The sequence below is a fragment of the Acyrthosiphon pisum genome, chromosome A1 (genome assembly GCF_005508785.2).
Source record: "Acyrthosiphon pisum isolate AL4f chromosome A1, pea_aphid_22Mar2018_4r6ur, whole genome shotgun sequence".
In the NCBI taxonomy this organism is placed as follows: Eukaryota; Metazoa; Arthropoda; class Insecta; order Hemiptera; family Aphididae; genus Acyrthosiphon; species Acyrthosiphon pisum.
Window position 1 is genome coordinate 159797942 of NC_042494.1, and position 16731 is coordinate 159814672.

Consider the following 16731-nt stretch of genomic DNA (forward strand, 5'->3'; position numbering starts at 1 on the left):
ACATGTGTATGTAGAGTTTAGTATTAAAATAAATTTCAAATGAGTAATATATTATACTACTATAGGTACAATACCTCCTAGTTATAACCACGAAGTATTGCATAGGGCTACCCCATAAAATGTTGGTCCACTATAGTCTATACCTATTATTATCTATGCATCTAAACTTTATATATTCATAAGAAGTAGACAATTAGATCTATAGTAAAAGATGATTTTAAAAAAAATGATTATGATAACTTAAAATTATGTAGAAATAAAAAACAATAAACTTTCCTTCGTTTGAAAATACATAAAATCATAAACATGTCTTTTGAATTGCAAGGAAATGATAGTTATAATTTATTTACGCATTTGTCTTAGCTAATGATGGCAACCATAACAACTACTGATCATCAAGTTTAACATAAAAATCTAAGCTACCTATCTGAAATCATATTTTAACATCAAGTCTTTTGGCTGGTATGTTCATGTCAAAAAGTATTTCCAAAAATGTCAATACACTTCGGTAGAATGAAGGTTTATCTTTGAACGATTCACCCTATGTACAATACTTATATTAGTATATTATGTAATATGTATACGCTGTTATCGCGTATGGAAAAAAAAAATTCTCTTGCACTTTTCGACAAACCGATTTCTTATCTCTATTGGTCATGTTAAAACTACAACTACGACCCCAACGACCAACGTAGGTGTATATTTCAAGTGATGTAACAAAATATATACGTGTATGTATAGGAGAGATCAGAGATTATATTTTTTTTGTCCTTATATCCTTGTTACACTCGTAATATTTTTAAATTTCAACGAAATATATATTTTTTTAAGATTATAATAACCGTCATTATGTTTCTTGCCAGATTATGATTCTACCAACAAATAATATTTTAAATTCGAAAAAGTTCAGTTTATTCTATTGTATACATGTGTTTGTGTATTATAAATATATAATATATTTAATATGTACATATAAATTACTAATTAGGTTTAAATTATTTTAGAATTGTATTTTTTTCCATATTCTCTGAATATAGTGATAACGCGTTAAATCAGACAGTGGAAAATCTCAAAAATATATGTTTTGCCCCCTTTTTATACTTAAATAATCAGCTTGTATAATGTCTGGACGATGACCTTCTGAAAATTTGGCTTCCGGACCAAAATGCCGAGGTCACGTCACTGAATTTATTTTGGAAATCGGTACGTATTTAAAATAAGTATTTTCGTAATTGAAACATAGTTATTATGAGTAGTCTAAGAGTTTCGTAACTCGTAAAGTTAATCCTCCTACTTCTTCTTCTTCTGCATCGTGGTTATCGGCCTTAAGACCATACCTACCGTCCAGCAAATTGTCCTCTAGCTTTCCCTTTCTAATGATAATTCCTTCCAATCCTCTCCTGGCTTTACTTTTTCCACGTCTTCTTTTACCCTGTCTTCCCATATTAATCTTGTTCGTCCCATTGGTCTTTTTTCTAGTGGAGTATTTTCCAGCACTGTTCTCAGCAGCGATGCTGTCCTCCTAGAAACGAATAATTCTAAATTATAGTAAACCCCAAACACTTAAATTATTTGATATAGAAATACTATTTAAATAAAAAATATATTTTTTAAACCCGATTAGTGATCTGTAGGAGTTATAGCGATGTTTAGAAAATAACTGATTTGTTCTCAGTATTTTATCGGGATGAATTTACCGTGGTAATAATTGTTTTTGGAATTAAATTTGACGAAAATGTTGTAATAATCAAAGTCTATCTTGTATACAATTAAAAGACTCATATTTTTATGTGGTTTACACTTTGTACGGTTATCCAGAAACCCACAGTACCAAAAACGTTATTTACATCATGATGCTAAATTATTTACTCTACAAACTTGAAACAATTAATCTAAAACTATATAACTACTTAACCTACAGGGTGATTCAACAAGCATGTTTACCATTTTTCCTTTAATAATTAATTAAAATATTAATTTTTGGAATATTTAAGCATATATATTATATTAGCCTTAAGGACAATAATTTAAATTACTTACATTTTTGAAACCATTTAAAGGGTGTCCTGCAGTGGATTTTTATATATCTAATTCAAAATTCTAACCAGTAGTTTTTGAGTAATTTTGCTTTGTGTACCTTCTAAGGATAATAGGACCACAATAATTGGGTTTAATGATATGAGGGCTATAATAGTTTGAAAAATGTAGTAATTAATATTTAATATTAATTTATCAATATTTTATAATTTGTAAAAATCGTTCGTGTAAATTAAATGATATTAGATATTATGTAAACAAACACTAGATGCAACATAACATATAATATGTTTTACTTTTTTAATATGTATATTTTAATAACTTGAAAATTACTTTGAATTTAAAATTGAATACATCAACATTTTCGTAAAAATCATCTGCTTAACAATGAACAGTAAAATATAAGCTTGGTTTTTAATTGAAATAGAAGTTTTATCGCCACAGGAGAACAGTATGAAAATCTAAATAATATTGAAAATATGGTTCTCAAATAGGTATACTTAAAAAATTTCAAGTTAGAATTTTAATAAATTCATTAGGTATTAAATAAAAACATGTGCCGACCATGCTTGGCGAATCGTATGGTATTTATTCGTAAAAAGTACAAACTATGATGTATTATATGCTATAATAATCCATTAATCCGTGTAGCAGACTGCAGTCAAATCATTGTAGCTTTAAATGCGAACATGAATTGATAAATAAACAAGAATATTACCCGACGTTTTATTTGAACACCCGCTCGAATAATGATCGTAATAAGACAAGCGATTCTTTCACGATCCCATACCATTTTGAAGCGTTTATTCGAAACTTGAGTGTTGACAAGGACATTATATATACCTCACAAGTTATAACTCATTTAACGTAACCCGGTATGCGCGCGTAATACTAAGAACGTAACATAACAACATAATAAACTGAATAATCAGAACACAATATAATATACCTTTGACCGAAGAAACCTACTATATAGTAGTACTGTACTATTATCTATATATATTATTATTTGATGTGTGATTTCTTAGTAAAATTTAATAAGTAGGTACCTTCCTAGTTAGTAGGTAGTTATTGAGAGAGTTCACTGAAACATTTTGGATGTTATTACTATTATTTGAACCGACAACACTACTATAATATAATATTATATTGGTATTTTAAATGACATGACTAAATAAATACAGAGATGCCCGGCTGAATTCTAGATTCACTATCACTGCGCATCGCCTAAGCTTCAGACGTCACTTGGTCTTTGTTCACTTCTTCCACCATGCTATTTCACCGTCTCTTCCATATTTCCCAAGACACGTCATCACAACGTGCGCACTGTTAACTGGAGAACATCACTGCATATTTAGCCATGTCTAATAGGTACTTACGATCGAGCATTACACTACCTATATACTTTGAACTCGTTTACATAAAGTCGTGTCCCCGGACGTACAAAACACAAGTGGAAAACCCCAAAAGAGCCGGGCGGTATAATGGAAATCCCCAATAGTGCCGGGCGCACATATCACGCGCGTATCCCCTGCACAACCATACACTGAAATCTATACCGCGGTCCTTACAAAACATAAACTTTTGGTTACATCTTATATTCATATTGAATGAAAATAAATAAAACCAAATCGTTTCTTTCATGAAATATTGTTGTCGTAGAATAAATAATTATAGTAAATTATCATAGTCTAGTTGCATAGATCCCTGTGTTACGTTTCCCGTGATCGATGAATGCAGATGAGCGACGAAAAATAGCGCGTGTGGCTCGTGCGGGAAGACAATTCTTAATTAGTTATAGGAGTCGCTACTTTGGTAAGTTTACTTTGGAGTTTTATGTTTGGACAATAATATAAGCAGCTAGCAGGTATTACACCTGCTAGTACGCCCATTTATGGTTATATGCAGATAGTATATTAAAATATACGTCTGCTACGTGCATAAGTCTTAAAATGTAACTTATGAAATCTGAACCGTATTCGTATGTACGTATTACGTGAAGTACGTGAAGTCTTTGTATAGACTGAGTTTTTTTAGTGAAATTATTATACGAACGGTGGTAATAGAAATTTTATTTTTTTAGATGTTCTAGACCTTATAGCTATATATAGTTGTTGGAAACCATTTTGAATCCAGCAGAAATCTCACGCAGTAATATCACCAACCGATGGTGAAAATAAAAATTATCAATTTTTTTTTAACAATCTATATCTGATAAGAACCGTTTCGTTATTAATATAATTGTTTATACGACAACTACTGCGCAAGTCGTCAACTATATCTGTTTAGCAAATAACTATACCGAGTCGTATACATTTTTTTCTTAAATTAAATTAAATGCTCTTCGTCGACAGATTACATTTTCGTTTACTTAAATAACGCGGAAATGTTCAACTAACAATATCGACTTATATCGCAATAACAAACATCCGTACAATAATTCATAATAAAAGGGTAGGTAAATAATATAATGATGGACGTGTTTTTGAGAGTTCGAAACCCAAAATAATAATACATTACATATTATTATAACGACACGTCGAATTATGGGTCCCGCGATAATAATAAAATATATGGGTGTATATGCTATAATATTATAATAATTGTATTTATTAACGCTATTCCAATAAAAAAATAAGTTATTATTATAATTATTAATTATGCAGGCAAATAGTTTCGACGGAGCGGGTCGTCCACCGAAAACCCGCGTACTCATGCTCTCTCACCCCCCCCCCCCCCCCGCTCTATGCTGTTTTTGAATAACATAATAGGTATAATAGTTACCATCGTCCGCGGTCGTCGTGCGACATACCAACGACGGCTGCGTCAACGTCATTAAATAATAAAAAATAATAATCAGCTGGTACCTACCTTATAATTATCTCACCTCCATGGTGGGACATCGATATCGCGTTCCGGATGCCAAAATGGCCCACATCGCATTCATTAACACATCACTTTTAATAATATTATAATATCGTATTGTTTCCGTCCAACCGTTGCAGTTTTCCCGTTACGGGAGGCGCTCAGTCCATATGGACCTGCCGAATTTGACGACACTACAGCCCGTGGAATTTACGGAGTTTTGAGCAAACCGCGTCCGGACTTTGAACGATGAAGACCTCCACCGCCGTTGCGTTCGCGTTCTGCTGCGGTTCGCTGTTGCAGTTGATGCAAGTCTGCTGCTCTATGCGTCCGGTTGACAGTTACCTGGTAAGATAAAATTCTGTTTATGCCCTCACCACTCCTCCACCCTCCCTCCCCACCGTCTTATAGGTTTGGACTGAGGTGGTTAGCTAGGAATCCTTGTCGACTCATCTATAATAATATGTTATATGGCTATAATAATATTTACCACGGTCCACAAACTAACCTGTTATTATTATATTACCTATCTTAGTGCGTACCCGAAATATTATGTACCAACCTACCAATAGTGTGAACTGTGGTCGTGTCCCAAAGTTCAGTTATAGGTATCGCCTAAGCATCTTCGCGTGCAAGCAGAGCAAAATATTTAAATTAATTTTTTTCCACAGCAATAATCCAAAATAAAATTCCTCTGAAAACTATTCCGGTATAATAGACTAATCTATTTTTAAAAATTATCATAAAAATAACCTACATTGCAATTGGAATTTATTAAAATAAATATGTGATCCGTTTTAATTTGTTGCAAGCATAAAGCTATTATTCTAATGAAAATCAAAAATTTCTCCAGTTCTAACATAGTAAATGTGCATTTAATTTAATTCTTTTGTTTTTTTAATTGTTTGAAAAATGAAAATGAAGGTTAATCAAAAATGGCTTTGGAAAATCAAATTAAAAAACAATTTTTTTTTTTTTTTTTAAACAATCCGTGGCATTTAATTTGAATTGTTTACAGATTATTGTTGACCCGTAAATATGAAAATAATATAATATGTATCATTTTTGAAATATTTGAGTTATTTTACTGAAATTATCTTCTGCAAATTTACAACGTTACATAATAGTATATATTTATGTAACGTTGGTCAACTTAGGTTATGGCAATGAAAATCAAATTAATAAATTTAATTTACCGTCGATAACTATATTAATACTTAATACGATAGGTATGACTATACAATATTATGAGGTAGTATATTTTTAGTTTTCATCATTACAACTGTCAATAGAATAAAACATCAATATTAAATTATTTGATTTCTAGTTTTTATTAAACGCTTAAATGCACAATATTTAACGTATGTTAACAAGTGTACAACCATTCCATACATTTCATTATTATTGAGCTCTGGTCAATAAGCATTGTGTCTGGAGGATTAAGATATTACATATTGTAAAAAACTAAAAAGTTAATTTAGGAAGGTCTTTTTTTAAAACAAATAATATCACGGTGTGTAGCAACTGTTTGCGTCCTTTAATATTATGAAAAATGTAACCATAAATTCAGAGTTAATATCAATAGTAAATTGATTTATATATAGTCATGTAGATATAATGATGAAAGTATAAATAAGGTCTTTATAATATTATAGTGAAATGGTTTATTAATTAAAACTGTTAGCCAACTGTTAGCATAGTATTTTTACGACGAAAAACGTAGAAAAACAAAAAGTAAAGTAATTAATTGGTATCAGGTATTCAGGTATATATGTAATTACTAATTAGGTACCTACGTAATCATACATACCTAAAGCTATTGCCTATTATTAGTTATTAAAGATGTATATACCTATATAAATTAATAAAAAAAACTTTCACTATATATTATAATATATTTCTATTATATACTTAATCATAATAATATAGTTTGTCATCTCAATAATGTCACGTAATCAAATTTCGCGCGTGTATATATCACACCTCTCTGTTTACCCAAATGTTTATGTACCTGAAAGCGTTGTGCATATTTTAGATCTAGAGATATAGTTAAGAACTTAAATGTGAAAAACTGTTTCTATTCCCCCACTTTAACCGTAATCGTTTAATGTGTCTTACAAGCATTAAATTGCCACATATATTCAGAACATTTTATATGATCTGAAAATGTAATATCCTATGTACGATATTTGTTTTTAATATAGGTAATAGTAATAATCTCGGGGCGTGGGAAAAGGTGTTTGTAACTGTTATTGTCTCAAAATCGTTTGGTTTAAAATAAAGTTTTCACATTCGCTTGACCATTAAAACTTTGGAATGTAATAATATAATTCGCCTGTATTGTAAAATGGACAATTTTCCATTCCGAATGGTATGACTGTATGAGGGAGAACTTTTCTATAATATTGGTTTATAAAATACCTATACATATTTATGTACAGAGTGATTCTCCAAGCATGCTCACTCCCGTTTTTTTCCTCTGACAATACAATAATTCATATTTTTAGTTTTGGAAATTATTTATGTTTAATGATTATAATATTTTATATTATTTAGATTTATAATACCATTTAAATAGCTTTGTGAGGCGATACATACAAAATTATTTTTTTTAAAGGAGAACCAATCATTTTTCTGGAAATTGCAATTGTACATAAGCACATGATTTTTTTGCAAATTTTGATTATATCTAAAACAATTTCGAACGAGGAGATTTCAAGTTATTGAAATGTATTTATACTAAGGATAATATTCTTTGAAAATTGTGCATATTATTACAAATAAAATAGATGTTAAATCTTGTATTTATTAAACTCAGACAGTTTTACAAATTGTAAGATTTTAGACGATGATTATATTTTTTTTTTTTTTAATTTTTTTATTTATCAATTTCCTAATTTTTGTACCGATGCATCTTTCATAGTAAGAATATGTATTCAACGTCAACATTGTGTTCCACTTAACTGACCATTGAGGTCAATAACAGAGAAATCAGATATGTATAAATAATTATAAAATTAATATATACAATTTCCAATCATTAGGGAAATTATGAGACGAAATTTCTTAGCCTGCAGTGACGTTGTCATATTGTTATTATAGGTACCTATACAAAATAAGCCAGCGAATGTTTACTGCAAAGTGTATGGTTTGTGAAGTTCGCATATTATTTTTTTTTTCTAGTAAAATCACAAAAAACAAATGGTTTTAAATCTATAATAATTTGACATTACATAATTTCGTTTTCACTGCAGCCATCATATTATCTCCTCGTGTCGCCAATGGTGTATTTATGATATTATATGTGCTATAGGTATGCTATAGGTAAGCTCGATGAGTCTGAGCATTGATCAATAAATAATAATAATTTGTTCTGTTTGTTCAGCAATTATAAATTAAACTATTTCGTTGTAGTCTCTCTTGTTTGTCGGGTTTGATATTATTATCCATCCCTGACAATTAAACGTATTACGCGTGATTATGTAACAGAGCAAAAATAATAGAGAGCATCAAATTATTATATAATTATTATATAGGTACCTCGTTCACACACCAGATAAAATTCCCACACCGGAAATTCTATGTCTACGTATTATTGATAATCCGATTTTGCGCCAGATGAGTATTTTCTCCAATTAAAATCACAGTCAAAATAATTACCACTCGGTCGTGCCAATTAAAAATTATACGATATAGTGCACACATCGCACGACGGTGATGAGACGCAATAGGTTTATCACAGTTGATACTGCGTTTCTTATTGAGAATAGAATGCCATAATAAGGTAACAGACGACCAACTAAACAAAATGGTTATTTGAAGCAGTAGTAGAGGATAAGCCCACGAATCTACTGTCTACATAATAGCATTTCCCCATCGATGTTATAGTAGTAAACTAACCCGTGGGGAGGTCAGTGGGGTACTTACATGATAATGAAACCGTCACTCGAGATTGTACGAAAAATCAATTTTTTCTTTCATAAAGCATAATATCCTAGTTATATTTTCGACGCATAGATTAAGAATAATTGAGACAAACTTTCATCATTTAAAGCACCCTGTATACATTTTTTAATCACAATATTCTCCAGCCAAGCCCTCGGAGATGGTTTGAGAAATAAAAAGCATATAGAATACGTGTCAGAATGAATAAAATGCGTTTTATATAATACATAATATATAAATAATGTGTTCTCGGGCAAGTATAATACATAAATCCATTACGATTTATGCTCAGTCCACGCGATGCCGTAGAAAATATTGTACGAAATGTTTTCAAAAAATGATATTTCGACGAAGCAAACTGCAAAAAAACTAAACACCGTATTCTCAATTACACTGCGAATACATACTTGCGAATGTGTATATAATATTATATAATAATAACGGATGGGACAGTTTTAAAATAGTCATTATTGTTATTGCGTAACGTTTTCTTCGATTGCAATAGTAATAATAATAATAATATTGTTATTATCTAATAACGTTTATAAAAAAATAAAACTTTACAAACTATATTATTGTAACAATGGTATAAAGCAGATAGATAAAATAACTGAACAATAAATTATATATTACTCGTCCTCCGACTTGTATAACACTACTCGTTTGTTTTGCCAAACGTTTTCAATGCCGATTTCATATTTTTATCTTTCGTCCGTAAATGTATTCGCTCGGTGTTGCGAGAAGTCTAAGTAAATAAGTAATATATATTTGTATAACTTACAGAATATATATACAATTATCTATTGCGCCAACTCCTAAATATTTTTGACCAACAGCCAGAACGCCAGAACCACCACCAAGTGTAGTAGTGTTGTCAAGAGTGAATATTAAAATTAAACGATAAGCAAGTGTTAATCAATTTTATTTTTAGACATAAAAATATAATATGTAAGTATTGTTTTAAGTCATAAGAAGTTTTATCCAAAAATATACAATACAACTATATAGGTAGCTGACTTTCTATACTCGGTATGTAATGTTTTAAGTCCGCGGGAAATGGCTGACTTTTCTTATCAAAGAGGTCCGTGTTTTTTATAATTTCGTCATTGATAAGAACCGATTAGAAATCCAATTTATTTATTGATTTTGATTATTGTCATAACTCAGAGCACATCCCAATGAATACGGCCTCCGTGATTACAAAAGTCAGCCATTTTACTGACTTCAATATTACCTAAAGCCAAATCGGCTATTCAGTTGCATTATTCAGCGGTTATATTAGACTATAATGGACCGTGTATAATACCGTGTTGTTTCGTTTAACGCAGGACAGTCATTATTTAAAAAGTATTAATGCTTTTGAAAATGTTTTCTTACGGCATGTTTTCAAGTCGTTTCAAGTTTTGGCTTTTACAAAACAATGTTTTAATTAGAAAATCTATTTTTAAATATTTTTATCCTTATAATTGTTTAAGGTTTTTACTTTGTTGAATTACCATGAGAGTTTTAAATTTTGAGCAGCTCACTATAAATAATTACAGTCTGTAATATGGATTTATTAATTTATTGGATTTTTTAATTCTATGATATGACCATGAAGATTAAAGATAAGGAGCTTGCACTAGCTAATAAAACTAGATCACGATTTTGTCGGGATCATAAAAAGTACACGAAATCGCCACAAGTTGCGCGTTGTTCGATAGTTCTACTAGAATATGAATTGTTTGATATACCTATATACTATATACAGTATGCAATTTTTTTATGGTATGTTAAAAATAAATAATACTACAAAAGTTTTAGGTCTATAAAAATCAAAAGAGTACTGTTATAAAATCATGCATGTTTATTAAACTGTATTAACACAAAATAATAAAATACAAATTCGAAAATATTGATTCACCATATTTTTTAATAATTAATAACTATAATTTTATTTATATCAGCTTTTATCATATATTATTAATAATAATAGGTATCTATAAGCATGGATAAACAATATTTCAAATTCTAGTTGAACTATAAACACAAGGTGTAATACACCTTGCATAGATATAATAGATTTTATTATGTCTATGAGTTGAACTATCGAAAGCCGCGTAACCTGGTGGTGATAGCCTCAACATTTCTAAGAATATATGGTTAGGTACATCATATTATTACTTTTAATTAAGCTATATAGTAACTTATTACTCAGAAGGTATTTATTTATTGTGTGTGTGTGTGTGTGTGTTTTTTACGTTTTGGAACATTAAATTTGATTTTGAAGTTCACAAAAATCACGGTGAAAGGGCTGGGAACAACGGTTTTTAGAAAAATTGATTTGTTTTTTTTTTGTTATAATTCAGAAAGGTATAACCATATAGAGAACTTCATTTTCACCAGATTTTAGATTTAGATTTTATAGCCATGATATAATTTTAAAATTATATTTTTTTACAAGATCTAACAATTTTCTGCTAGAAACTAATCTTCTCTTTTCAAGATGTACGTGCATTTTTCTACTAAAAAGTGTCTTCAGAAAAAAAAGATCCAGAATCTAAAAACATAAGATATACGTTTTAGTGTACCTAAATATTATATTGTTATATTGTAACAGTGTAAGACACGCTTCGTCTAACTCAAATTTGATTTTTTTATTAGAGTTTCTTAGTCGTAAATTATGTATACCTACGCAAAGTCGTTGATATAAAATGAATACGGTATACAAAAATGTAAAAACCCGGTGAACGGGTTACGTTTTTTAAAAGATTGTTTGGACTGTTACAGTTTAAGTACTAAATTTTTTTATTCATTTTTTTTTTTTGTGATTTCACTTATGTGCAGACGCGAGGCGTGACGATATTATTATTATTATTATTATTATTATTGTTATTATTATTGTTTTTATTATTGTTTTTATTATTATTGGATTATCATTCTAATGTGTACCGTACGTGTATTTTTCGTGACTGCTATGATAATCATGCGTAGGAATTCTAAAATATTCTAAAAAGTTTTTGTTTGATCAGAGGACCGCGTGTGACATGTTATTTACACACTATATTCTAATAACATCATATAATTTCATACAAATTTATTTTCATATATGGATTGCATTTAAATGAAAAAAAAAATTTTTATCAAACAACAATATTATAGTTTTCGCAAGAAACATATAGGTATACCTAGTATAATAATTTGTCTTATTTAATAAACAGTATAATTTGATATGCCAAATGAATAATGCAGTAACTCGTTGTTCCAAACTCTATGGGAGAAACAACAAAAAAATAGATCACAAATTCCAATCATTAAATTGTTTTGAAATTTTCACCAAATTCCATGGACCCATAAAAAGTCCATTTTTTTATCGGTGATAACATTTTTCTGAGGAAGTGACTTGAGTTCAGCTTTACCTATTTCCAGAAATACGTTCGAAATTCTGAAAATTGTCTAATCTCCTATTCAAATCAAAATATTAGTATTCTGACGGATGACTTGTTGTAACAACCAGATAAGTCCATATTTTGAAATTGTTCTGGGCAACCATTTCAAGTTATCCCGTTTATTACGACAAAAAAAAAATTAACAAAATATATGATAACTCCACAGATATTTAATATATATTAATATTATAAAGCTGAAGAGTTTGTTTGTTTGAACGCGCTAATTTCAGGAACTACTGGTTCGAATTGAAATATTATTTTTGTGTTGGATAGTCCATTTGTCGAGGAAAGCAAGATTATAGGATATATAACATCACGCTACGACCAATTTATATAGTAGTGCTCAAACACTGTCAACTTACATACCTCACTAAGTGCTTACGAATTTCAACCTTTACAATCTTTCAAACATTGGCGTTCGTACTGCAAAATTGTTTCCACCAGAACGCGTTAAGTTAATTTACTACGCCAGTACTTTGTAACTCCGTGGCGGCCGACCATCATCTGAGAATGATTTATCTCCAATGAAAAGGCGACAACTCGTCCATTTCTTCCACGGAAACGGAATACTAACAAGTTTTTATAATATATTATATTGTTTATTTTTGTTTTCACTCACACAGGACTTACACGATGCGATGACGGTAGACGAGCTGAACTATTACTTCGGAGTGTCCGATCCAGCGGATGCACCCGAGTACGAGGTGGTCATGCTATCCGATCCCGCAAACCGACCGGATTGCACGTTTTTTGCTTTTGGCAGGTACCCTACATATATAATATAATTACCACTGTATTATTATTGCGTACAACCAGTTTATTTTTATTTTATTTACGATAAACAAAATATTATAATGATCTGACAATATATTTTTATCAGACTTACCCGTGAACAAGTTAACATTTTTATATTTCTATTTCACTTAATAAAAATATAAAATGTTTAACATATAATACACGAAAAATATACGGTAATTTTTTTTTTTTCAAAACAAAATAATCAACTTGCATATTATAACTAAAACCGTTCCTTACTAATATGTAATTTATAACAAATTGATTGTTTGTTATTTTTTTATTCGTTACAAATTTTAATCAAACATTTCAATTTTTTACGAAAACTATTTAAGAAAAAAAAAAAAAATAGTATTATCTTCTCTATTTCTGAAGCCTATATTTACCTATATAGTGTTATTGAATATACAATTTTTTTCGCTGTTGGATGGATACATGATATAGGTAGTTGATTAACTTAGAGTACCAAAATTAAGCCTTAAGGTTCAATTTCAATGAAAAATCTGGAGGTGTTTCATATTTATTCAATCAGTCATAAAATCGTGAATTGCACAAAGAGTAACTTCACCTCCCCCCCCCTCCTACCATCATCACATATTTAATATAATATTTTAATCACGTCATACTGAATAATGGACATTTGTACAACAGTACACACTTCACATCAAACTATCAAGATTTAATGAGAGTCATAAGTTATGAGGGGGCCAAACTCAAAACTAGGGGCACTAAACATCTTTTTTTGGCCCGAAAGGGGCCGAGCTTCGACGGCCAAGTACGTGTGATTGTATTATAACGAGTAAACATCATAAGAGCGGAAAATTCCTTCACGAAGTGTACATAATAATAAAAATAATAATAAATATAATATGTACCATGTTTAAATGACGTGTGTATGTGTTGTTGCGTCGTCAGGCGTTGTACGACTACGAACGAGAGAAAAACGTCCAAGGCGAATTCAAGGAACCGGAACTAATGATTGAGCACGTTATATTACGTGGAGATACGTGCGTACATCACAGGGTGATTTATTTTAACCAGCAACTAGCTCTTTTTCCCAGACGATTTTTTTCACCTCTTAAAAAAAAAACGTTTTATGCGATTCGTACTACACATCCCATCCCCTGTATAATATTATAAAATATAATTCTTACGACAATAATTTTTAACGAATGGACGCGAAATTTCAATCACGTTTTCTTAAGCATGACTGCTGCTTAAACTATAGTAGGTATTATAATCGTCAAATATTGAATTAATAATACTATCATATCAATATACCTAATATCAAAATAGTCCATGTCTTATCTGCTGAAATTCTAGTACTCTACATTTTGATTGCGTCTATAAGCCTTAAACCCTCCTACGATTGTACGAATAAAACATTTATCTGTTTGATAAACGATGATATGAATTACGTCGTCGTTTTTCGTAATGACCTAGGCACATCAGAAACTCGTGGTTCACTGATGAAAATATCGAATATTCCGTTAAACATTATTGTTATTATAATCGCCGGCAAAGGATAATAGATGATAAATTAGATTCTTTCGTAATACTCTCATCTGGTGTAGTGCTGCATCGGAGCACTTGGACTCACTTGAAAATGGTTTTGTTCGAAAATTTCAGAAGCCGAAAATAGTCACCCTATACGTCATAAAACGTCATATGCGGCGCTTCTATCGGACGAAATTTCTATTTTTTTTTAACGCGTTCGCATATGTGAAAACGACGTAGAGATAGATAGACAGATAGATAGAGAGAGAGGGAGAGATGAGATGAGACACAAACATTACAAAAATAACATTTCCATAGCAATCTCCTTGCCCCGACCCACCGGAAATATTCGTACGAGATGTTCTGCCGCCGCTCGGGGTGACGATATTTTTCACGCAAGACTCGTTTTCTCAGTCAATTCTTGATTTTTATTTTTTTTTTCAAATCGAATTATAATAATATGATAAAGAATCCCTATCTTGTAACACTTTATATATTTATACTGTTATAAGCACCTGTATGCGTTTTGTGTGCAATGTGTTTTGTCATATCGATTTATTTCTTTAAATAGTGACCTTTATATAGGTATTACATATTTTTTTTAATAATCATAATCGAAAAAATAATATTTTTCTTGACATTTCCTTTTATGCACAAAATAATACGTCCAATATCAAACCAATTTATTATTATATGTATCTTATTTATGCCTTCATCAGGAGTGGTAGTGACAGTCACCATGATAGCGTTCAACCCCGAGTCATCGATGTGCAACTCCTCTCCACCAAACTTAAATAGTTTCATTCCGTTCGATATTTCATTTTATATAATATTTTGTTCAGTGTATTCAAACTCAAAAGCGACATTAAACGTCATTTCGCGAAGTCTTGGGAAAAGTCAGATTTTTTACACATTTGTATATTATTGAGCCGAGCGAAGCTCTTATACGCGGGATAGCCGTTTACTAAACGGAATACTTCTTTGCAACGGATTAACCGATCTCGACCAAACTTGGCACGGTGATAGTGTGGACATTGCTGAGTGCCAACAAGTGGTTTTGATCGATATCCTACCTACCATCGATGAATAATCACCGAAAAACTAAATTTTGATACCTTAATTTTGTTTCCGTAGAAACATAGATCCGCCATAAATCAATAAATAAATAAATAAATAAATCAATAAATCAATAAATCAATAAATACTAAAAACAATGTTGTTCGTCCGTGGTTATAATTTGTTATTTTGGTTTGTCAATTGTAATATTTAAGAAAAATGTATTAAATATAAATATTTGAGAGTTATATTTGAGAGTAAAAACGCTTCCTCGAACAAAAGCATGTCCCAACAATAGTGTCATCTTAATTTGTACCTTTTTAGTTATCAGAATCTATCAAATCTATGTCATTCAAAAAACAAGCTCAATAAGCTTCGGTGTGTTTAACTCGCTCAGCTCAATTTCTCGCAATCAGCGAACCGCATTGCAGTCCTAGTTATAGTATTATATTATATGCTGCATTACAGCAACTCTCAAATTCGGGTATATGGCTAAAAATTGAATCAGTTTTTTTTCTCCGTTTCATATTTTAATAAATCACCTTCTACAAAGTAAATACGAATACTCGGTGTACGTTCAACAATAGAGTGATGGTGAGTATTTCGAAATATAATCACGTATTTTTTCTAATTTTTTAAGTATAACTAAAACTACCAATTTTTGTTTTTTTCAATATTCATTTAGAAGATGACCGACTATAAAATAGTGTTACGGATCGAGAAAATATTAACAGCAATGCGGTGGGGATAAAGTACCCATTTCGGAGGTATCAGTGTATGAAATTGGCCCATTTCGGTGTATATAGGTATATACATATATATGGGGGAAAAAACATTTATATTTATTCATCGTGGTTTTTTATTCCACCCATCGAAATTGGACAAGGGGTCCGGTTTTATGGCTAGCCCATCATAAATAGATAGGGTTTTTACTCCAAAATATGCGACGGAATTCCCGAGATTAAAAAACATCAATATCATCCCTTCGATCTACACATATATGTATATTATAATATATTATAGGTATATTATAATATGTGTTTGTGTGTATTTATATAGGTTTGGCGTCGTAGGTGTGCTATAATAATAATAATATATTTTAAATTCT

At 30.4% G+C, this 16731-nt stretch overlaps 1 protein-coding gene across 1 annotated transcript in view; it reads left to right on the top strand.

Annotated features, from left to right (window-relative positions):
* The first annotated feature begins 4965 nt into the window (after positions 1–4965).
* The window catches only part of LOC100159216 (A disintegrin and metalloproteinase with thrombospondin motifs adt-1-like), a 54408-nt gene continuing 42642 nt past the window's right edge, over positions 4966–16731 (top strand). Inside the window, exons 1-2 of the mRNA XM_008183177.3 lie at positions 4966–5250; positions 12899–13038. Coding sequence (XP_008181399.1) covers positions 5152–5250; positions 12899–13038 — 239 coding nt within the window. The 5' untranslated portion in view covers positions 4966–5151. The remainder of the gene's footprint in view (positions 5251–12898; positions 13039–16731) is intronic.